General features: G+C 21.7%; 4 protein-coding genes across 13 annotated transcripts in view; 1 reads left to right on the top strand and 3 right to left on the bottom strand.

Moving 5' to 3' along the window:
- Positions 1-3,415, bottom strand: part of LOC122720982 (serine/threonine-protein kinase tousled-like 2) — a 30,365-nt gene extending 26,950 nt beyond the window's left edge. For 2 of the 7 annotated variants that reach the window (XM_043948187.1, XM_043948148.1), the window contains exons 1-2: positions 2,861-3,415; positions 1,006-1,050 (exon numbers count right to left, since the gene is read on the bottom strand). In XM_043948187.1, the coding sequence (XP_043804122.1) occupies positions 1,006-1,036 (31 nt within the window). In that variant the 5' untranslated portion in view covers positions 1,037-1,050; positions 2,861-3,415. The other 5 variants (XM_043948180.1, XM_043948164.1, XM_043948157.1 and 2 more) reach the window with 5 other exon arrangements.
- A 6,746-nt stretch (positions 3,416-10,161) lies between these two features.
- On the bottom strand, positions 10,162-16,404 carry LOC122721060 (late secretory pathway protein AVL9 homolog). 4 transcript variants are annotated; one of them, XM_043948292.1, is made up of 10 exons: positions 16,205-16,404; positions 15,667-15,864; positions 14,176-14,404; positions 13,908-14,097; positions 13,249-13,765; positions 13,043-13,177; positions 12,568-12,956; positions 12,402-12,490; positions 11,462-11,647; positions 10,162-10,513 (listed from the first exon to the last, which is right to left on the bottom strand). In XM_043948292.1, the coding sequence occupies exons 1-10, from the start codon at positions 16,271-16,273 to the stop codon at positions 10,491-10,493; spliced, it is 2,025 nt and encodes a 674-aa protein (XP_043804227.1). In that variant the 5' UTR covers positions 16,274-16,404; the 3' UTR covers positions 10,162-10,490. The 4 variants fall into 4 exon arrangements, with proteins under 4 accessions (XP_043804227.1, XP_043804220.1, XP_043804244.1 ...); XM_043948285.1 differs by having other exon boundaries at positions 13,249-13,774; XM_043948309.1 differs by lacking the exons at positions 10,162-10,513; positions 11,462-11,647 and adding an exon at positions 12,046-12,203 and having other exon boundaries at positions 13,249-13,774.
- Positions 16,405-17,226: 822 nt separating this feature from the next.
- LOC122721083 (SUZ domain-containing protein 1) lies at positions 17,227-21,168 on the bottom strand. Its single transcript, XM_043948338.1, has 4 exons — positions 21,036-21,168; positions 19,324-19,394; positions 17,833-18,022; positions 17,227-17,760 (listed from the first exon to the last, which is right to left on the bottom strand). The coding sequence occupies exons 1-4, from the start codon at positions 21,087-21,089 to the stop codon at positions 17,569-17,571; spliced, it is 507 nt and encodes a 168-aa protein (XP_043804273.1). The 5' UTR covers positions 21,090-21,168; the 3' UTR covers positions 17,227-17,568.
- A 1,636-nt stretch (positions 21,169-22,804) lies between these two features.
- Positions 22,805-26,092, top strand: LOC122721079 (protein obstructor-E-like). Its single transcript, XM_043948323.1, has 5 exons — positions 22,805-23,248; positions 24,595-24,789; positions 25,141-25,325; positions 25,595-25,827; positions 25,964-26,092. Exons 1-5 carry the CDS (start codon positions 23,197-23,199, stop codon positions 25,998-26,000), a joined length of 702 nt encoding a protein of 233 aa, XP_043804258.1. The 5' UTR covers positions 22,805-23,196; the 3' UTR covers positions 26,001-26,092.
- Positions 26,093-26,437: the final 345 nt, after the last annotated feature.

Here is a 26,437-nt window from a genome sequence, read left to right on the forward strand (position 1 = left end):
ATTAAATTATTGTGTTTTTTTTTTGAAATAATAATATATAATATAATTTTGAATTCATAAAAAATTTTGACTGAGACCTTTAACATTATATCTCAGTTAATCAAGTTTGTACAGAATATTTTTAATAACTTAATTTTATCATGCTAAAAATAAAAATAATATTAATCGAAACTAAATAAAATAAGCTAAACGAGCTTTGACTAATTTTAACGAGCAAAAGATTATATAATTGTATATAATTGTAATTCTTATTTATAAAAATTTATAGTTAAATATCAATTAATAAATATAATCATAAATATATATTTTTAGTTTGATTAATATACATTATAAATATAAACAAATCATAATATTAAATTTAATTAATTCTAATTTTCAATGTTTCTATACCTATATAATTTTATAACATTAAACTAAATTAAAGTATTAGGTACTTGATGTGTTTGTAAAAAATGTATATATATGAATTAAAATAAGATGTTTTGTATATTAGAGGTTAATAATTTTTATATATATGATATTATTTTATATATATTAATAAATCATTAATTTTCTATTACATTTCATATACATATATATTTATATATATAATATAAAGAAAATAAATATGGTTTATACTATATCTTATTTTATCTATGATATTTAAAAAATATGAATTATAAAAATTTATTCGTTGTATCTTATCTGATTATCAAAAGTAATATTTTATAAAAATAATATTAATTGTTAAAATTATAATATTCTTGTTATGATTAATATTTATAATACAATTTAATTATATTTTATATATAATTTTTATCTTTAAAATTTATTTTTAATTATATAACAGTAAAATTATTAATCATGTTTCTTTAATATTTTCTTATTAATTAATTTAAATAAAATAATGTTTGTTTTTTACATTTTTTGATTTTAATAGCTTACAAATGAGCTTACATTCAATATATTAATCTTATTTAAATAGAATAATATAGTTATATGATATATAAGATTTATAAAACTTACCACCACCAGAATTCCAACAATTATCAGTCATCCCTGTTTATCCATCTGTAAAGTTTGGCACTACATTATTACACTGACATCTAATTTTCCTTATCATATCACATCACAAATATATTTGTCAAATACATGCACTCTCGATGCACTTTTGTCAGCTCTTTGCCACTGATAAATAAACTCCTAACTTTGTTGAATCTTATTACACCAATGAGAGCACAACACTCTTTAAACATAGCATTAAATATGTTTAAATAATTTTAATCATTTTAAAATTTTAATCATTTTAATCATATTTATAATATTATATAAATGATTTATTTTTATGACATGTACTAACAATAACTATTTTATATAAAATTCTAAAGAAAATATTAAGAATTATTAAATTTTATATTTTTTATTTATTTTATTTCATTTGTTCTAACATTTTTAAAAACGTGTTTTTAAAAAGAGAATATATTTTCAATATTGATATATGAGGTATTCTTATTTTTTCCACATTTAAATCTAATATTATTTATTTTCTTAAGATCACAATATACTATTTATTTTATTGAAAAAAGTAAAATTATTGTAGAAGATAAATTAATACGTTGATGATATATATATATATATATATATATATGTCATTTAAAAAATTTTAAATACTACAATGAAAATTTAATAGTAATAATAATAATTGAAAAATAAATATTTTAAAATAAAATAATTTTCTAATTTTAATATTAATAAATATTCCATATGAATTTAATATAAAAGTTTAGTGTAAACATATGTACCTGCATGAAATAATACTATATCTTCACAAAATATTAAAATTACGATTTAAATATAATCTTTTCTTTTAAATAAAGAGATTCATATTTTTTTTCTTTCTTTACAATGATAAATTTCTTCCTAAAATCTATTTTGCTTAATAATAGTATGTATTTAGAAAAATGACTGACATATTAACCCAAAGGATATGGAGACAAACAAGAACACATCTGAAAGAGGGATGATTGGTCAAACGGTGTAATAAAGTATAAAATAATTGGTTGAAATTTATTTCTAATTGTATTTTAAAATAATTGCGATTCATATAAATAGAAAAACTTATTAAATATTAAAGAGAGGTTATGAAACCTTGTAAATAGATGAAATCATACAGAAAAATCAGAACAATATTATGGAATAGATATTATTCATTCGAATTAAACAGATATTCAATCATTCGAAACAGGATGTTCTATCTGTTGTATTTATAGTGAAATGCTGTTTCATAAACAATTAAAAATAATTAATTTAAAACTTGAAACGAAGTATAAAGTATATCTGGTTTTTGTTACTTTATGAGATCTACAAATCATCCCTGTTTTTTTTTTCAATGGCACTTTAAAAATATTCGTTTAATGATTTTAATATTATCATATGTATATATATATATATATATGTATATATATATGTACGTATAATCGATAAGATTTTTTATTGTATAAAGATCATAAAATATTATTTCATCGGTAAAAAAATTTCGAAGGAATAACTACTTGGAAACTCGTCTTGACATCATGACGATTGTTACGAAAGCACAGAAACGATCGTGATTCTTGATTATGAACAACCAAATGTACAACAGAGGGTTCCTGCATTGTCTGTATTACACCGTTTCCTCTCTTCTCTCCTCTACCTTCTCCGCTTCTTTGCCATCTCCCCCCTTCCATCCATCCATCATTCTTTGCATCACTACTTCCTCAGATAATTCTATCTTTTTTATATTGACCAACAAGGTTAAATGCTCATCAATGTGAAACTGTATATGCGACGTGTTCATGAATTTTAGTGGTCAGTTAACAAATGCCCTGTTTCTTTAACATACCTTGTAAAACATAATAAAATACCGTTTCTTCCTCCTAGTTTCTGTCTTTCTTTTTTATTCTACTCAAACTATTTCTTTCTTTTTCAAGGCATAGCGCACTTTGCTTATCGAAAGAAAGGGGAAAATTCATCTGGAAAATGGCTGCCACCAGCCAGTTACCGATTTATCCCTTTCTTGCATAGCTAGTTTTAACGTGAATAGTAACAAGTAAGCAAACATAAACTTCGCTAATACTTTTTGTACGGAACACAACAGATCGTTGTTATGATCGAAACACCAATTACTCGATAACACAAATGTATATTTTAGACGCCGGCACATACACGTAATAATCGCACTTGCTACTCCGAGTAGTATACGTACTAGATTTTTCCTCTAGAAATCTTACGACAAGATTTTCTTTTGTCACCTACACATACGGAATTATCGTTGCACTTATAAACATTGCGGTTTATCACAAAAAAATCACTGTACGATAACCGAATAATGATTATCAGCGTCTTAAAATCAATCTAATTTTCTTTTGCACGTATTTCAACGACAGTGACGTCGCTTCACCATAGCACTCGCATGAGTTTCTCCGTCTCGCTCGCATCAATAGTCTCTTTCGCCACCTTACGACTTCGGGTATTATCGGTGAACTACGATGTTTATTCGGCACATCGGCTGACCAGTCACTGTTCACACTGAGATCGTCTCTGCTCTCTTCGTTTACCTATTACATTGCTACTTTTGGATAGTAGATACACTGTTGCCACTAACTAGTCTTCTGATTAATGAGAAATATATATATATATATATATATATGCATATATGTAAATCAATTATTCTGAACAATAATAGTTTATTATTCTTAAAATTTATTATCACGTTTTTAAAAAAAAAAAATAAATAATTTTCTTTGATAACTAATAGATGAAAAAAGAAAAAAGAAAAATATTAAATTTTTTTTTTATAAAATTTATATTGTAAGTATTAATCTAATTAGATATACGCAATACAATGCCTGTGCACGTGTTAACGTATTATTTGCATATGAGCATGTATATGTATTTATGTATCATGTTATAAAATGAAATTGTTTAATTATGTTATGTATATATATGTATATATATATATATATATATATATATACATATATATGTACATGTACATAATATATATATAAGTTTATTCTTATTTCAAATTATCATTTATATTCTAATCTTATAATATTATCGCATTCGAATAAAATAATATTATTTAAATAAATATTTTAATATTAAGAATTTCATCGATTGATTATTTGAATTGTATAAATTTAATTATATCTTAATATAATATCTTAATATAATAGAGTTTTATTTATATTTATTTCATTATTATTAGAAATGAAATGAAAGAAAGTATCAACATTTTAATTAAAAATTTTATGTTAGCAATAATCATAAAATAATCATAATTTGAAAAAATATACGAAAAAATTCAATAATGAATATTTAATTTAAAATTACTTGGAATATAAATATATAAAACATGTTGTTATTTTGTGCAAATTAATGTTAAAAATATAAAATACAATTAAGCATATTATAATTCTAATAGATATTAAATTGTTATCCAATATTAAAAGTAAATATTCTTACACTTTATGATTAATTTTTCGTTTCATTTTAATTATTAATTAAACAAGATCTTTAAATTTTATATAATAATTCTTTATTAAATTTAGTGTATTTATTTTCAAAACTTTTATTTTCTTAGATAGTTACTCATACATATTTATACTTATTTAAAATTGTTTTTATCTAAATTTTATTATGTAATGATAGCATTTATTAAATATAATTAATTTGAATTATTTATTATAAAATTGAGTTATATAATATAATATTAATAATATAAAGAAATAAAAAATAATATATCAATATAATATAGTTATATCATCAAGTTGATTTTATATTAATGAATAAAATATTTTTAAATAATGTTCAGCAAATTAATAAAATAAAATAAAAGAAATTATATATTAAGAAAAGTTGTAATAAATAGTATTGTAAATTTAAGTCTGATAGATAATTTATTATCTATCTGATAGATCTATATTATCTGATAGATAATTTATAATAATTATAAACATTAGTCATATCGATATTAATTTTAATATTCGTGATCTGCCGTTTATTAATTATTGTTTTATTATTTACAATTTTTAATAACAATATGCATGCATAACTATTTATCGCAAGTTTAAATAATATCTTGCATTATATTTCGTCAAAAATATTTCGTAATGGAATATAATAAATTTTATAAAATAAAATAAATTTAATCACACATTCCATTTAAGTCAAATAGAATATTGTTTATATTTTCTTTTTATTCGAAATATAAATTTAAAGACACATTGAAACTTGAAATGGAAGATTTATCAATTTATCAATTTATATTATTGAAGAATCTTACATATTATTTTTTTAATTTTGAACAAGTTTAATTAATAGTAAGCGAATCTAACTCGATTTTTAAGAAGAATTATTTTTAATTACTAATAATTTTGTTATTATTTTATAAAAATTAAAATTATGAATATTTCGCGAATAATTCATTTTATTATTTCTTTGAAATATTTTGTAATGTAATATGATTAACTAAATTTATTTTAAATTTTTAAAATATGTAATATACGAAAAATTACTATGTGCAAAAATTATACGAAACGAAAAAATATATTTTATAATAAATATTTTTTAAATTTGAATGTCAAAATTAATTATATTTATATATTATTATTATATAATATTTTTACGTGCAAAATTTATATAAATATATTATTATTATTTTTATTTTTATTATTTTAATATATAATAATAAATATATACATATTTAACAATTTGAATAATTTTACCTTAATATCATTATCTTTTATGGTCATCATTCAGTATTAAAGATATTATTATTAATCTTTATGTGTTTTCTCTTTATTATAAAGAGAAAAGTTATAATGTAATATATCGAAGAAATAGATATTTTTTTTAATTTCTAGCGAATAGATTGATAATACAATAAAAATTTGATAAGCTTTTAAAAAAAAATATTTTCTGAAAAATATTCTGAACAAAATCTGCGCTATCTTAATAAATTTGCTATCTTGTTCAATTTGCTACATCATTATAAGAAAATAAATTTCAATTACAACAAATATAAACGTATTATAAAATTATGACCAATATATTATAAGAAAATTTATATATATTTATACTCTATCACAAATAAAAATACAAATATATAAATATATAAATACAAATAAATAATTACAAATATTTGGTTTTGAAGTGAATTTTTGAAAAAACAAAGAAATAATATATAATAATAAATATAAATATTAATATTAATAGCAAAAATTAATAGTTTTGAAATTAAAAGAATAATATAATATTAAATAAAAAAATAATGTTATTTTATCTTTAAAATAGTTTTACTTATGAAGAAAATATGTATATTATTTATATATTAGGTACATATACATGTTATATAAAAATCTTTCAAAGTATGTGACTCGAATAAATCACTTTGTATTACATGTTGCTTTTCAATAACATGAAATTGAGTAATAAATTTGCAAGTTTTATTTTATATTAACGAGACAATCTTATCAAATTAAATCTTAATATTTGAAAAACTTCCATTAGTTTTACTATTTAATCACTTGTTATTTTGCATATTTTTTGCACAAAATTTGCGTAAATAATATGTGATACGAATACATTTTACCATTTCTTATCATTATGTACAACAAAATAACAATTCGATTGTAATATATATATATATATTTATAAATTTATATAACACAAAAATTTTTTAATCATTTTTGTGCTTCATTTATCTATATAAGAATATTTTCATACACTTTGAGATAGATACATATACAGATTATTTTAAGAGATTTACATTACATTATTGATCTTATTCAAACATATAAAAGAAATAAAAAGAAAATCTATATAAATTCAAGCTTGAAAATTTTTTATTAGATATTATAAAATATTATACATAATTCATTGACATTTAAGAAAAATTGTACATTAAACTCATAGAATTGCTAGAATTTGATAATCATTATTAATTATTACTCGCACATCTTTACGTTAAATTTAATGTATAATAATCTAATTTCGTTTTAATCTAGTTTTGTTTTTCGCAATAATGTCAAATTCTATTTGTCAAATTAATCATTTTTTTTTTTACATAAATAAATATATATTATAATACGATTATAAATATATTTTGAATACGTTATTAAAATTTCTATCAACTACTTGTTATAAGTATATTATAGATTAGATTATGATTTTATAGAAAAATGTCGCGAAGCAAAAAAATATATTTAAATTTAGTGATAATAATCTATAAGAAAACAAAATTCGATCATTACAATCAGTTCAATGTTGTAAAAATTTATTTCTATAAAAAATTTGTTGTAGCGTTAACTATATTTATTATCTACAATATGAGTGATCAATAATAATTTGTTTGAATTGATATGAAATATAAAAAAATTTAATTTAAAAAAAATTACAAAACAAGATATTATTATTTATCATGTTTAAATGATAAAAATATTAATAAAAATATTAATAAAAGATATTAATAAAAGAATAATAAAAGATATTCGAAATTTAAAAACTTTATAGATAAATAAGAAGAAATTATATCATATCTTTTTCCAAAAATAAGTTTCGCGTATATGTATATGTATTTATATGTGAATTTTTATTTAAGAATTATTTTAAATCAAATGAAACATTAATGCATTTTTCAATATCAGATATTTGATTTTTACATAATAATTTCGTACAATACATAATTTAGCAATTATTAGAATAAATATTACAAATTAATAAATTTTATTACGCATGTATACACAAGCATACGTACATATACATTCTCTCTCCCATTTGTTCTAACATTTATACAGTTATAGATTATTTCGAATTAGTATCAAATAATGTATATGTATATGTATATGTATAGCCCCTTCTTATTCTTTTTAAAATTAAAATTAATAATGATGGTCAACAAATTTAAATATATATATATATAAGATAACTAAACAAAATAATAAATTTATGGCACATATAATACACTGAAATTAAATGTAAATATAAATCTTATATTAAAAACAAAATACACATTATCACATATCGAAAACCCTGTTTTATAAATAAATAACAAAATTAACAAAATTCTTTTACTTTATATATATACTTATAAATATCTATATACAAACAAAACATTATTTATAATTTGAGCAAAATATAATAAAATTTGTTATATTATGTATACAATACGTAATACGTACATACATACATACATACATACACACGTACATAAATACATACAATGACTAGTACAATACAGTTTTATAAAAACAAATACATACATATGTGTGTATGTGTGTGTGTGTAAAAAATTTTTTTATAATAATAAATATTTTTCATATTGTAAATTATAAGTTTGTATAGTATATATATATATGAACAAAAATATTTACTTATAATTTATTAATAAATATTAATTCTTCGAATTATATGATATTTTTAAAAAAAAATCTAATAATTATGTATATTTCATAATTACTGATTTATCTATTATTCGAAATAAAATCCATACATTTTATAACTATTATTATTTTATTTGAATTTTTTCCAATTTCTTTGATAAATTTTTTTATTGCAATACATATTTCTGTAACTATGAAAAGTTCATTAACAATTAATACATTATCACTTTTATACTGTGTTATAATATAAACATAAGAATAATTATTTCATATATTTCTATTTTATTTAAATATTTTCATATATTGTTATTGCATTAATCGCATATTAAGATTTATTATATATATTTAATATATTGTAAATAATTATTTTCATATATCTCATATATAAGTAATGCAAATATAAGAAAATATATTATAAACAAAAATTTACTTTTTGAAATTTTGAAATTATAAAAATCATTAAATAGTTCAAACATTTCTTTATATATATATATATATATATATATATATATACATAAAAAAAAATTATAATAATATTTTTATTTTGAATATCTTGATTTTTCCAATATTATAACGCGGTATATTATATTATATTATATATTATATACCTTGTTATAATTTGATAATATATCGTTATAATTTGATATAATAATAATGAAAGAATCAAGATATTCAAGATAAAATTACTGTTGTAATTTGTTTTTTCTTAGTATATAAAATAGTATATAATATTTTATAATATATAATATAAAATCAAAGTTTATATTTTTGATAGTTATGTTTTGTTAATAAGTTATAACGATTTATACCATGGACTAATTAATTTTTTTTATGGTATTTATATAAAAAATATTATAAATGAATAAAAACACATAAATGTTACAATGAGCTTCATTTACAAAACATTATTTTAATTTTTTCAATCAACACCAAAACTATATATTTGCCAATAGATAAAATGTTTCTTTTGTTAAATAATTTATTAATATTAATAAATTATTAAATAATTTTTGTTTTTTATTTTTTTTTACTAATATATGACAGTCAAAAAGAATTCATCAATATAATCAAATATTTTTTTTCACAAAAATATTTTGGAATTAAAATTTATATAAGGAAAAGAGGAATGATCATTACTGGATGTACTTTTTGAAATTTTACATAAAATATTTTTTCCGATGATAAATAATTATGAATATAATAGAAAATTTAAATAGAAATATCATATTTACAATAAATTTTGCAACATAATTTACTTTATACGCAATATTTCTTATAATTAATAAACTTTTAAAAAAAATTAAATTAAATCTGGGAAATTATAGTTTTAAAATATATATTCTAAATATATATATAATATAATATTATAATATAATATATAATAAATATAATATTACGATATTACTGAAATAATACTGTATTATTATAAATAAATAAAATGTTTTAATTAAACATTTAAATATTTTTTACTATATACATATAAAATATAATATTTTTTGCCGTATATATATGAAATAGATTTAATTATATTATCAATAAAAAATATTTTATACTAAATAAATAAACATAAATATTGTTGAATAATAACTTATATTTGTTTAATAAGATTATTATCCTTTTCGATTAGAAAGATCAGTAATTATGAAAAGAAAATAATTATTAATTAAATAATAGAACAAAATATTAATATTTTATATTAATATACTTTATATTATCTTTCATCACATTACGCATTGATATATTTTAGTATTCAAAATTTTGTTATAAGAACAATTTTTTTATACTATCTGTTGTTTTTATAATTTATTATTGAATTATTTTTCAAAAGTAACTAAATTTTTTGTTTTACATACCTGTTATTTATGTGTTGTACGAATATGTATAGTAAATATACTATTACTTTTACGGGATCCAGAAAAAATGAGGGTCGAGGCAGCAACAATCGAATGTACGAAATTCAAGTTTTTTGGCTAGGTAACTGTGACCTAAGTAACTGTGTCTTTCCGCTAAGGTACCCTCCATATTTCTTCGTATTTCTTCTGTTTATTGGGTACGGATGTTCAAATTTCAGATTTTTACATATGGGGATCATCCCGAAGTGACGAATATTGCTGATATTCATGAAAAATAATTTAATATTAAAATGTTTATGTTAATTTTCTTTTATATGTAATATTTAAAAAAAAAAAATATTGGATATTTTTAACGTCAATCATCCATATTGTAAGGCAAAAATCATTATTAATTGGTCCAATATCTTGGGTCCAATATCGTTGATAGATAAAAAAAAAAAAAAAAAAAAAGATACTAACAGACGAATCTTATAATTTTGAATTACTTATTTTTAATTGAATAATAAGATTTGAAAATAAGCTTTTTCTATAAATTATATACGAAAAATTATTTATATTAAATTTTTTTAATGTTAGATGAATATATATTGTCGTGAATATTGATGTACATGAACTATATACGAAAGCATAAAATATGAATCAATCAATTTTTTTTACTTTTTTTGCAAATTAAAAAAAAAATTATTATATTCGATATCGTGTATATAAAATGTTTTATTATAAAAAAATAGTAATTGTATTTTATACTTAATTTAGATTATAGATAGAAAATGTCATATAAAATCTAATAAATTATTTTTCATTGATTTCGATATGTTTTCATATCTTAAAAAAATTTTTATCTTTGAACTATTAATTATTATTTTATATATACCAACATTACAATGAGCCATTAAAGATTAAGAATTTGATATCTTATACAAAAAATAATTTTATATCTATACAAAGGTATATTGAATTACAAAAAAGAGGAGTACCTAAATATCATTATTATTTGTTTGTAGAGATAATTGACGTTAAAAAAAAAAAAAAAATATCCAATACTTTTGTGAATTATTATATATTAAAATTTCATCAAAATTGGTACTAATCACTTCGGGATTTTTTCTCCTTAGATTTAAAAAAAAATTTAGTTTTATAGTTATTCTAAAAAATAATTGGAATTGATATAAGTCTTTGTATTAATTCGCAATCATTCCTCTAAACCTGTATTGTTAGTAGTCATATTAATTTCGTCATCTTCCACAGCGGTTTTGTTAACCATATTTGAAAGCGTTTGATGTATAGTCGAAGTTTGATTGTCCGTGGCCTTTCCTTCCTCTACAGGTTGAACTGTTGTTAATGTACTCCACCAATTAGAAAAAGCTCCTTTAGCTTGTGATAATGCACCACCTAACAAATAATAAAACAAATAATAAAACTTTTCACTTTCTTTTTATTTTTAAATTTTATTAATTTATAAAAATATCAAGAAAAATTGTTTTAAATATAATTAATTATTAAAAGAAATAAAGAAAATGATAAAAAAGAAAATTTTTTCGATGTTATTTATTATATTATATATATTTTTTATTTTATTTCATTTTATAGAAATTCTATGTCTTTTCCTTAAAATCTTATAATTCTGACAAATATAATAAAAAATTCTACTTCAATTGTTTAAACTGATGTTTTTTAAAATAGTGTATAATACATAAATTCAATTGATATTTCACCCAAATGTAAATATATTTTTTCTTATTTTAATGCACTTATTTTTTTAGTTTTTTTTTAAATATATTTTTTCTTATTCCCTTTATTTATTTATGCATTAGTCTCATTATGGACTTTTACATATCATATAATTATTTTTTTTAAAACAATAGTCACTTTACACATGCATGCGCACAAACATTTTTTTTTCTCTCTTGTTATCATCTGCATTCCGAAGAGGACTTTTTATAACTGTCTGAAAATATTCTGTATAATTTTCTTATTTATGCAATCCATTTTATATATATGCATTTTATATATATCATGTACATTATATAAATAATTGAAGCTTTGAAATTTCGGAATATCGTTTATTCCCAATAAATGTAAAAATACATATTTTGAAATTTAATTATGTATCTAAGTAACATATGTATATAAATATTAAACTTACCAACTGCTTTTCCAGTTGTCGCAACCGCTCGTCCAGTCGATGCCATTGCTTGATTCAATTTTCTACCACTTTCTGTGTTTTGCATTGTACTAGAAGGAATGTGTTTCTTTTTTTTTTTACACATTCATTCTCTATTTTTTTATTATCGAGATTATTAAATACTTACTGCGATAATCGTAATTTCATATCTTGAACAGATAGTTGTCCAGCAAATGGATGACCTGGTTCTATATTACTAATTTCTGGTTTATTAGAACTATTCCATATCTTATAATTATTCGTTAAACGCCAAGCAGCTATAAATGCAGAATTATAATGATCAGATTGCCTACTATCTTGTTGCATCGATGTTCTTAACATGCTCAATAAGTAAACCCGAAATTGAGTTCTAATCCATTCATCTCCGCCTTCCCATCCTACACCATCCAAAAAAATATCTTTGCGTGGCTCCGAGACATGCCTTACTATATAATCAGCAAATCTTAGATCTTCAGTTGTAAGATGCAATTGTCTTCTTAATTCTGGATCACTTGTTTCTATTCGCGTATTTTCAACCTTTTTATAAAACAAGTTATCATTAGTATAATATTTCTTGTTCAAATATTTTTATTTCATTTTTTTTTATTCTATTCGAATCTTACCTCTATTAATACATCAATAAGTTGTTTTTTCTGTTTAAATAAAACATTCGTTGCACCTACTATGTATCCTCTAACATTAATATCTGCCAAAAGATCCAGATATGGTAAAGATAAGTATGGTAAACATAAATATCCCTTAAAAATATAAGTGATTAATTAATAATTTAATATATATTATATATTGATAATATTATTAATTTTCATACCTTTGTAAATATATTTAAAGGTAAACCACATAATTCAGGATTTATATGTGCAATTTGGGTAATATTATTTGTTAAACGTGCATCAGAAAGTGCGTCGTTACTTGTATCACGTGGTAATGTATTATCAGTATCTGTTGTACTTAATGTAATCGTATGTATACTTTGCACTCTATGCATATTATCATTCGATTTTGAAGAATATACAGGATTATTTTCTTCCACATTGGTACATTCTTGTGCTGAATTAACTTCAATGACTTTCATATTTAAATTTTCATTTTCATTATTATTCTTTTGTACTGTTACATTTTTTAATTCATCCATGCATTTACCTTCCATAGTTTCAATAGCTTTATTATCATTTATACATAATGAATTTCTATCAGAATTACCATTAATATGTACCATTACTCTATCAGATATACCATCTTTGATACAATTTGTAGAAGATAAATTATTATCGATAGTATTTACCGATATCTCTTCTTCATCAAATGTAGGAATAGGAGACATAGGTCTAGATGTTCTTAAAAAAAAAAAGAAAAAAAAAAAAAAAAAAAAAAAAAAAAAAAAAAAAAAAAAGAAGAAAAAAAAAATAAATTATAAGTGATAAAAATAATATAATTATAAAAAATATATTTTTTTAAAATATATAATACCTAACACAAGCAGCTTGCTGCAAACCGTGTTCTATCATACCAGGATACAATGAAAGTAATGTTAATATTGCAGCGCATAATGGTTGAACAGGTGACTGATAAAAAACTATTCTTTTTTCTAACAAAAGTAGTTTAAATAATAAAAGAACTTTGTGACGAAATTGCAATATGAAATCTCTTGCAGACAATCCTATAAACATTAAATTCTTTTATATAAAAAATGTTTATTCAAAGTTTTCGTTCGCATTAAAAATACATTCATAATTACCAACAAATATTTGCGGTGGTATTTGACTCTCACAACTCATACAAGAATTGAGATGATGATAAGTATCTTCTAATAATGACACTTTACTAAAGTCACCTTCTTCAAAATATGCATGCGTTATCAAAGCCATTTTTACTTGAATATGACCATATAATGGTAAAGTACTTAAAACACAAACAGACTTTTGAACCGTACCTCTTGTTATGTCGGATGTACGATTTTTTAATTTCTGAAAATAAATAAATATTCTCCATTTATTCAGAAATACTTAAATAATAATAATAATTTATTAATAAATACTTAAATAATATATTTTTCATAAAACTATGATTATAGAAGATGAATTTTTAATTTGCATAGTTTCCAAGAAAAAAAAATTTTTTTTACAAATAAGGGATACAAATGTTTTATCATAAAATATATTTTTTCATAAAACTCATGATCAAATTTAGAAATTATTATTTCGAGATATAAAAGTTATTATTTTATCGCAGATAATCAATTTGTTTCACTTCAAAAATTATAGTATATATATAGGATTATATTCCGTTTCTTCCTTCAATTTTTTTATATAGAAATTTATTTAAATAGAAAAAAAATTTTTTCTCGTATAAAAATGTATTCATTTTTCAAATGTAAGTAAAATTTGTTCTCAAAATAAAATCTTTATAAATATTTTATACAATTAATTTTGATATTTGATTAATATTAAATTAAAAAAAAATGAAACAAATTTTTCTAAAATTAAAAAAAAAAAAGAAAAAAAAGAAAAATGTTCATAAAATTTGGAATATATTTTTAAATATATTTGATAGTTATCATTTTATTATACAATTTATCTTTTCTCCTTCTCGAATATCTTATCAAATAAATCATTAGATATAATATTAAATTTGAAAAATATTAATTAAAATTATATATTTATTGATTTTATTACAATAATAGAATTTAATCTTATTTAATATCATATCTTCTTAAATATATTTAATATTTAAAATAATTATTTAATAGTACTCTCTTTTTACTATTTATAATATTATTACAATTTATTATAATAATTATTACTATTCATTTTTGTACTTATATTTATTATTTAACAAAATTAATTTGAAATTTAATTTCATTAAAAATATCTAATATTAATAATATCATTAAACAAAATTAATATATATAAAAATCAGATATTTTTTGAAAATTTCAATATATTTTATAATATGATATAATGTTATTTATATATTATATATTATATATTTATATATAATAAATATAATATGACATAATAATCTATGATTTATAAAAATCAAATCTTTAACGATAACATTAGATTCATCTTATTAAAAATTTTATAAGTGTCATTAACCTATTGAATTTGAATAATTAAGAAAACAATTAACAATGTTTTTTTTATGTCTTATGTTTACAAAATAAATTACAATACTTTATTAAACAATGAAAATAAAATTTTTAATATTGAAATAAAATTTTAATTACCTCAACAGGAATTTGTCTAAAGCATGAAATGCCATATATCGTACATTTTGGATTATTCAGACTGGGCAAATGAAAATAAACTGTATCTTCATCATAATTATGGGATCCATCTGGCAGAGCAAGAGTTGGTAAATATTTCCATCCTAATGGACATTCGTTTGGAGCTCCAGGTACCAAAGGAGGAAACGAGTACTCTACCTAATATCAATATATAAATATTTAACATTTATAATAAATATACATAACATAAATATTACAAATAAAATACATTATATATTTAATTTTATTTAACGAAATATCGTTAAATAATATAATCATAATTATGATTATATAAATAAATACTAGAATTTATATAAATGCTGTTAAATTTATTAAAATTATTTTTTGTATAAATGTTCTGTAGTTAAAATTTTTCAATTTATAAAATTTAAATAATACGATATATCAAATATCTTTTATGAAAAATATATAATGTAAAATGTCTCTTAAAAATTATAATCAATGAATATTTTTAATTAAAATAGTAAATAATATTTACTTGACATCCTTTTTTGTGATGAAATCCGACGACAATCACATGAAGTATCGGTCCAATTGATTCTGCCATGTTTTAAGAATGCGTTACATTAAACTAATTATATGTGACACAATTTTTCGTCGTTTAATTTAACTTATTTCGTTATTTTAGATGAGAAAAATATACTTTTTTTTTTTTTTTTTTTTTTTTTTTTTNTTTTTTTTTTTTTTTTTTTTATTACCAGTTAAACTACACAAACTTGTACTTAGCACGCGTTCTTAACCACCATGTTACTTTCATGTATACCAACTACACGATTTATCATATTTACGACACAATGTTAGATTCTCAATAATAAATGTATATCGATATAAAAAATGTAAGGCATTCATTTTATAAAATAAATATATTTCATAAAACAATATTTTTCATTATTTTTTATAATGTATTAAAATATTTTAATTATATATCGAATGTATACAATATAATAATAAAACAAATCATGAACCAAAAAAACAATTTTTTGATAATTAATTTTTTACATACGACACAACACAAAATTTGCATATCGAGAAATATTAATTAAAATTATGATTATGAATAAATAAATGATTATTTTTAAAATTGTTGGATATCTTTTTTTTTTTTAATAAGATTTTATCATAAGATTTACTAAAAGATAAATTTATTCATCAATATCAATATCAATTTTATTAGATAGAAAAATATTTTAAATCGATAATCGTTATATATATGTAAATATAATATCCGTTTAATAGAAATATATATTTAAAAATTAAAAAATTATACGTATTTACAAAATCACATATTTTTCTGCTTATAATATAATAACACTTACTCTATTCATAAAATGCAGAAAAATAAAATTAATAAGAAAGCAATTAATTATTCAAATATAACGAACAGATATAAAGAGAAATTTTTTATTATACAATTTGTTTCAATAACTTGAAAAACATATACAGTTATAGAAAATAAAATAATTTATATCATATTGCAATTATGAAAAAGTATGATAGTTATAGATTTTAATTATTTTAATTAAAAATTTTTGTTAAACATAATATATATTAACAAAATGGACAATATTTCACCAGTGAGAAACATTACCACGTCTATAATGACTTAACTTCGCCAATTTATAGTCTTGATCTTTTTATATTATCGTGTCTGTTTAGCAATGTTCCGCAGCATAGTTTATATTAGGCTCCATTCAAAATGGTAGGAGCACTATGCTTATATTTGGTCAGAAATATTATTCTTGTTTTCTGCCATCAGCCTCATAGCTGCCTCTCTTCCCTGTGTTAAGAAGAAGGAAGAGGAGGAAAAGGATGGGTGGAAAGAGTTGATCCCTGGAAGACGCGCTACCTGCGTACATTAAATCCCCGTGTTCCATCCGGTCCAATAGGCATACGAAGAATGTTACTTGGTAACCCACTACTACTCGGAGTCGTCGATTTTGGTTGAATTTTATTTATTTCTTGCATTAACTTTTCCTCAGGACTTTTTTCTTCACCTAAAATTCTTTTTCTTGCTTCCGCATATTCTTGTTCCCTCTATAAATAATTTTAATTATAATTATATAATTCTTTTTTTACACATATCATTTCAGAATATTAAAAATATACCTGTTTCAAAGATTTAATAGGATGTTTTGGCTTATCTCCATTCACTAATGGTCCATCACCACTACCTTGTGAATCTCTCGAAGGTCTTTTCAAAATTTTTACCGTCGGTTTTGGAGGTACATATTGAGATCTCATACCATCTTCCCCTAACATTATCATTCTGGTACTCGAATTGTGACTGGTTTTGAAGCTAAGGCATTATAATCATAAGATATTACGGTTATAAAAAAAAAAAATGCGAAAAATATGTAGACATAATTCTTACAATAATACTTTTATACCATTAATATTTATTTATTTTTAATATTTAATATAAATTATAATTGTAAATTTCTTAAAATTGCGCTTTTTAAATATCTTTTTACAATATTAATATTTTCAGATTTATCTATAAAATTATATATCATATTAATATATTGGGTTGAGTAAAAAGTTTTTACTCTTTTTTTTTCTTTATTAGATATCATTATATTATTTTTATACAAAATGAATCGTTCAATCAATAATATTATTTTCTCATTTTTTTCCAACTCATCAGTATCTCAGATTTTTTTATCTCTTTCTTTATTTAAACATTATATTTTTTCATTTGAATGATTTTGCAAGCAATCAGAATAAACGATAATATTATTTTCAATGAATACGGAATACTTTTTATAATTTCCTATTTTATTTCATAAATAGCATATTTATATATACATAATCTTAATAAAATACGATTCCTTTCCGATGTAATATATCATTTCCCGTAAATTTTATGAAATTATAATCTTTCGTTAGATATAAGATTTTCTTTTTCTCCGATTCGTTATTTATTTCAAATTCATTATCTACATTTAATTAATATTTACTTAAGAAATGGTTTCCATTGTGCGTAGATTTCTCAACGAAGTTCTTTGTTATATATAATCCAATATATTCATATAACAAAAGATAAAGCTCACAATTATTGCAAAATAATAGAAGATTTCAACAATACATATTTGGAAAATATTGAAATTAAACTCTTTAATAATGATTTACAACATATTACCGACAAATCATTCTTTTTTGGTCTCTCAGAGTATGGTGGTCCATATATGAAAATCTCTTGATCGATATTTTTGAAAAAATTTTATTATTTTCAAATCTTAATAAGACATTCTCCATACATTTCACAAACATTCTTTACTGTTTGTAAGATTGTGATTGATTCTCTGAAACTTATAAAGGAATAAGAATCAAATATGCACTTTATTAATTAACATTTTGTAATAATTTTTACAACAAAAAAAAAAAAAAAAAAAAAAAAAAAGAAAAAAAAACTGAATTAAATTATATGATAAAATATCATAATATCCTACCATTCATTCAATAATTCAATAACTTTTCATTCAACCCAATACTTAATACATTATAGTAATTCTTAAAAATTTCATTTTATTCTTTTTTAAATTTATGAATGAAAATATGAATTATTTTACAATTAATAATTAAATAAACTAATCTCACCTAGAAGATTCTATTTCCTCTAATGCTTCTACTGCATTTAACTGAAGAGCATCCAATCTTTTGTTGAGCACCTAAAACTCATCAAATTTTAAATTTATAATAATATGATAACATTAACAAATACATATGTATATATATATATATATATATATATATATATATATATATGCATAAATCACGCACACACACACACACACACACACACACACACACAACAATCAAACAAACAAATATTGCATTTAGATTAAAATATTATATGTAAAATAATGTTATTTGATTTAACAATGCTGAAAAAATCTATAAATAAATGTATGAACATTTGTAATTATTGAAAAAAAATTTTTCATCGTTATCGTTGAATTGTTTTCTTGTAATATTTATTCTTGCAGTTGTATAAATAAACCACAGAACACATATTATGTGTTATACTATTATATACACATGCTACATATTATGCATGTTACGTTAAGTTATACAAAAACCAAATTGGTTTTTATATAATATAAAATTGTGCATTTTAATATTTCTTTTAATATATTTGAAAAATAGATATATAAAGAATAGATAAATAATATTTCGTTAATTTTGTTCCATTTCTTCAAGATAAGTAATTAATTAAATTTTATATTTTATACGTAATGTTTAGAAATTTTTTCTTAAATCTATTTTCTATCAGAAAATATTCAAGATTCAAGTTTTGTAATCCATTATTGGATAACGAATAACAATGTCATTGTCTTATCAAATATAAAAATTAAACGATAAATTTAATTTTTCTATAATTTTAAAATTTTATACAAATTGTATAATTATTTTATTTATATTTATCGTTTCTGAATTTTGCATCATTACATAAATTATTTTCTCTTTCTAATAATATAAATAATATATCATTTTAAAATTATTTTGGACGTTTAATTAAAAAATATTTATAGAATAAAATTAAGAACAAGAAAAAATGATTTTTTTGACTTATACATCATTAAAATATTTTTATATTTTTTTATAAATTATATATATTTTATAATTATATATATTTTTTATAAATTATATTTTTTATAAATTAATAATATATAATTAATATATAATTAAAGTTTCATATTTATGTCAATGTTTTTATCTAATCATAATATGAGAAATGTTAGAAAAAAATAATTTTTATTGGCAATTGTATATTTTTACATATAAACGAACAAGATTATAGGAAGAAAGATATATAAATTTTAACTTTAATTTCTAATTTTTAACTTTTTCAACAGTTATAAATTCTTCATATCAAATCACATATAGTTTCTATTCATTACGTTAAGTAATTTAATATTAGCTTTAAAATACCTTGTATTTCGTATTTCATATTATTTTTATATACGTGTATACGTATATATATCAAAATTATATCAATATATTATAATTAATATAAGTTTAAATATATCAAAATGTGGATTTTCAAATAATATATTTTTGTTTTATCAATAAATATCATTGACCATATGGATACATTCATTCAATAATAATTAATTTATATATAAACGTAATTAAAAAAAAACAGATTTCATGACTATAATATTTAAAATTAAATCATCAAAGTATTAAATTTAAAATTAATCCTTCAAAACAAAAACATTATCCATAGTAGAGGTTAAGGTAATTATTTCATTATCAAATCAACTTCAAAGAATATCGTCTCAAATATAACGTAAAAAATAACTTACCTCTGATTCTTCAATTTCTTCCCAACTTTCAAGAACATCATCCATAGTTGACATTTTTTTGAATTATGCACTTATTTTTAACTTTTATAAATCACCTTGAAAAACTTAATAGCATTCGCATGAATCAAGGAACGTATACATACATCTATAAGATTGGCATATGTATACGAAGAAATTTTTGGTAAGAAAATATTAAAATAGTTATATTATGTCATATTAGCCAAATAAAAGAATCGAATATTTCCTAGATAAATTTCTTTTCAGCGCCACATTCAAATTACATTTTATACAAATATACGTGTAGTAAGCTAAAATCTATACATTTAAAATTAGTATATATATATATATATATATATNTATATATATATATATATATATATATATATATATATATATATATCTTCGTTTCGTTCTTCTCAGTGAGGTAAATAAATCGCAAATTCGACGATTTTTAACAAGTAGAGAAAATAGCGATTAAGAATTTTAAATTTTATAATTTAATTAAGTTTTTAATCGGTATAACGCATCAATAACAATAAACGAGAGAATTTATCTGAAAATATGTTCGTATCATCTTGAACATATTGCTGCCACGTTGGCCGCTTAACCGTGTATAGTAGTGCACGTAAAGATTAGGATAGGAAATATATATTTGAATGCATGCGTAAACAAATATCATTATACGCGTGTATTTTATTAGATTTCTTGTTGTTTTATAACATACATACAAAGATTCGTAATAATACTCATATCTTTCATAAACAGATTAATCTTTTATTCTTATTTGCACTTATCGATGCATTTTCGAATCGAATAATCGATTCGAATTGTTTATAAATTTTCACGAATAACGAAAGTCATCGAAGTTTGAAAATTCTTTGGATATTTCCGAAATTTGTTCTATCGATCAAACATACGATTTCGTCGCTTTTCTAATAATCGATTAAAAGAATTATTTTTATTTATAAGACAAATTTTATATAAGGAAAATATTAAATCAAAAATCATATTTCGGAATTTTTACAATATCAGAGTTTCGCGAAATTATATTTTAAAAAAGAAAATACAAACAGAAATTTCACGCTTTAATAATAATGATATCGATATTAATTCTCGAGAAATCATGATTCGATAAATTCGATAAATACAAATATTATTTTAAGAAATATAATATAATATAATATTAGAACATACATAAAACTTTTAAGATTGCGATCGAAGATTAAGATAATTTCAACCGACAATTAATATAAATCACTTACTTTACAATTCAATATGTTATTTATATATTGTTATATAATTATATATTTATAATTACATTTATAATATACTTTATAATATACTATTGTTTATAAAACCGTATTATCTATCATAATATTTTATATAAATAATGACGAGTTTAATCGATAGAAGATCAAAATGAAAGATACGATACGTTAATGGAAATAAGAGCAAAAGTGGCAAGAAAAATATTAAGAAAGAACGAGCGATCGCGTATAAATTGAAAAAGAAAAATAATTTTATAAAACGAATGACATAACGAATGATAGATAAATTAAATAGATAAATGATATTTATTTATTTACTCATTGATACATCAAATTAAATTTATAGTAAATTATTTAGAAAAATAGAATCAAAGAGTACGAGTATGCGTAAACACAACAATCAACAGCATCATAATTATTCACATTATTCGAAACATTCGAAATTCGAAGAATCTAACGATCATTTATAAAAATTGCAATAAATTGAATTCTTCAATACAAAAAAGAAGAATAATACGGAGATACGGAAGAAGATACGGAAAAGAAGATGAAAACAGCGATAATGATAGATAGCGTAGCGGTTATTTTACCGATCGGTATGTAAAATATACATACCAAGAAAAGAGAAAGAAGAGTAAAAGCGCGTGGTTCCGACGATGAATCTTGATTCTATGAAGACGAAGCGAAAGTAAGGAAGAAACGTAGTGGGGATCAAGAAGGTATAGACTATGGCGAGTCGTTAAGAAGCTGCAGTGTTTCGCGAAAGAGACACAATTCGAAAGAGGACTAAAATATACCGTCTATTTCTCAGTGACCAGTGTTTGGAATAATCGTCGATTTGGTAAATCGCGCGAATCACTTTTATCAAATTATAAAAAAAGAAGAAGAGAAATATGATTAACGTATATTATTTTGTAACGATATTGGCTGTGGTTGTTGTAACACGTAAGTATCATATTTTAATAATCTTTCGCGCAAAGTTTAAAATAAAATACTCGATATAATAACTAATAAAATTTAAAAAATCGTCTTAAAATTATAAATTAAAAATATTTTTAATTAAAAATATTTTTGTCGAACTTTTTATCATTTCTTTCGTCGTTAAAGCGTACATATATCTATCGTTTTAATTTTATATTTATCGTATTCAATATTTCATTATGTAATTCAAATCGATATATCTAATTTCGATCAATTAATTCAGACCTTATAATTACACGATTTTTTTCTTCTTTTCAAATATCTATCATTTATCATATCATTTTTGTAAGTAAACGTGTATTTTTTTTTTATTTTAATTTATATCCATAAAAACAATCAATTTCCTTTTCGAATGAATTAATATTAATATAAAATTATTATCATACATAAATATGGCAAGAAACAATACCGTTTAAAAAACAAAAAATACTAACTATTAGAATCGTATCGTATATATTTTTCAAGTAAAAGTAAAAACTGCGTACATTAATTACCGAGAACGAAAGGAATGATTTCACCGAAACAGATCTCAGACTTTCTCTTCAATTCTGAATAACAATTTGTCACACTTCTAAGATAATTACTTTTGAATTTCCGATATTCATAATCATCGTTTTAATTATTAACTATTTAAATATAATCTAAAATTCATCGTTTATTCCGCGTGCAAAATAAACGTTCGTGTCTCTAACAAGTAAGTAAGTAAATTCCAGATGTATTCATTTCGCTCGAGAAGAGAGCGTGTAAGAAACATTCAAACTTTCTAAAGCGTAAATGTCAAATCTACTATATTATATCGATGATGTTGCATAAGCATCTATAAATGGTTACATATACGCGAAGATGTATGTACGTATATAAAACCGATAAATTATATAAAAAAAATAAATAAATAAAACAATACCGATAAGAAATTTATGGAAAGATTAGACGATTAGATCAGCTCGATCGTTACCACAATACTTTTCGCTCACGTATTCGTTCCTTATTTATTCGTTTCTCGAAGCGTTCCGATTTTCGTTATTACGCGTAAATACATAATTACAAAGCAACGTAGAGAAACTTAAGAAAATTTTTTCTTCTCTCGTTGCATTTTTTTTTAATATTTAAGCGAGTTGCATCGAAATTTTTATCATTTTTTTTTTTTAATATCATATTATACGATAATGTCAATAATCATGCGATAAAATCAAAGAAGTTTTAAGAAGAAACGAATGTAAAGGAAGAAGAAGAAATTAAAAAAAATTATATCGCTACAAAACGAATAATATAAGAGAAAGTTTATTCAAGTTTGTGAAATTGTGTTACAGACGGTGCGTTCAATTGCCCGAGTAAAGACGGTCAATACGAAGATCCGAAACAGTGCGACAAATATTACGAATGCATCGATGGCATCGCCACGGAGAAACTTTGTCCAGATGGACTCGTTTTCGATCCTTTGAATCGAAAAGTAAACAAATGCGATCACGTATTCAACGTTGATTGCGGAGATCGTCTTGAATTGCGTAAGATCGTTAGATATAATTTTTACACTTCACGCGTTTCGAATAACCCGTTAAAGATAGTAACATAGAATAGCGATAAATTATATAGAATAATTAATTAGATAGAAGAATTAGTTGTAAAAATAAGAAAAAATCTTTGATTATTTTCTACATTTTTATAACAAATACAAATACGAATATCAAGTATCGAAAATTGTACGTTCGTCGGGATAAAATAGACTTTACTCGAGTAGAAGTTACACATTACGCGTGTCATTGGCTCTTGCGGTTAATGTCCTTGACATACAGGATACGATGACGATAGGTAACGAAAGTGCTTTAAATTCCCGTTATATCTTTTCACGTTCGCAGAACCTCCTCAACCGACCAAGAAATGTCCTCGAAGGAATGGTTTTTTCGCTCATCCGGATGCATCCGTTTGTAATATTTTTTATAATTGTATCGATGGCGAAGCTATCGAAATTACATGTACCACCGGATTACACTTCGACGAGTATAGCGGAACATGCGTTTGGCCCGACAGCGCTGGTCGAGAAGTAAAAAAGTTTTCTTTTATTTTACACATACGTTTTATCTTCACTTATTTTTTTCAGCCCGTAATATCGCAACCAATTCGATGATAATTTCGCATTACTTACAATCGTGGTAACGACAATCGAACGTCTTTAAACGTCGAATTTATTATACGCATGATTATTCACAACAGTAATCACTTATCGTTAATAATTATATAAATACAGAAATTAACGAAACAACAATACGGACGATACACTCGCATTAAATTCGATTTCTTCTTCTTCGACAGGGATGCGGAGTAGTAGACAAAAAATTGAAAGATGGCTTCGAATGTCCAAGAGAAAGTCAAGTGGACACGAGAGGAATGGTCGTTGATCATCCGAAATTCGCTCATCCAGATGACTGTCAAAAGTTTTACGTCTGTTTGAACGGAGTAACACCACGAGAACAAGGTTGTAGCGATGGGACCGTTTATAACGAGGAACAACAAAGATGCGATGCACCGGAAAATGTTCCCGGCTGGTATATATAATTTAATAACGGTTAATTTATAAATGGAAGAAATTCGTAAATTCGCGAAATATCAAAATTATCACATTCTAGAATAGATTACGAATAAAAACAAATTAAATAATTACGAATATTCATATTTTTATAGCGAGGATTGGTACAAAGACGACGATAAGAAACCATAAAATATATTTCATATTTATATGTCCCGCATCGGGATCTCGGCATCGTTTTAAAATCACGCCATCTTCGTTCAGCGTATAATCACGAATGTTACGACAATCGACATTGTTCATAAATAAAAAATTTTATTTTATCTTATTCAGATCTCGCTAGATTTCTCTCCCAACACCTATCTCGAATCGAAAAACGACGATAAAACGAGAATAAATTCGTATTATTACGAATAATTATTCGCAACGAGAGATATTAACAGGAAACGAGTTTACATCAAAATATCAATCACATTCCTTTACATTTTTCTTTTCGAAAATTTTTCTTAGCAAACGAACACATCGCGTCGATACAGATATCATTCGTACACGAGGACAGGAATGTGAAAGTACGTACGAAATGTCTTTGACATTTGTTTTCTTTTCTGGTAACTAACGAAGCGTATCGA

Source organism: Apis laboriosa, unplaced genomic scaffold, assembly GCF_014066325.1.
Source record: "Apis laboriosa isolate Shangri-la unplaced genomic scaffold, ASM1406632v1 scaffold105_cov147, whole genome shotgun sequence".
NCBI classification, from domain to species: Eukaryota; Metazoa; Arthropoda; class Insecta; order Hymenoptera; family Apidae; genus Apis; species Apis laboriosa.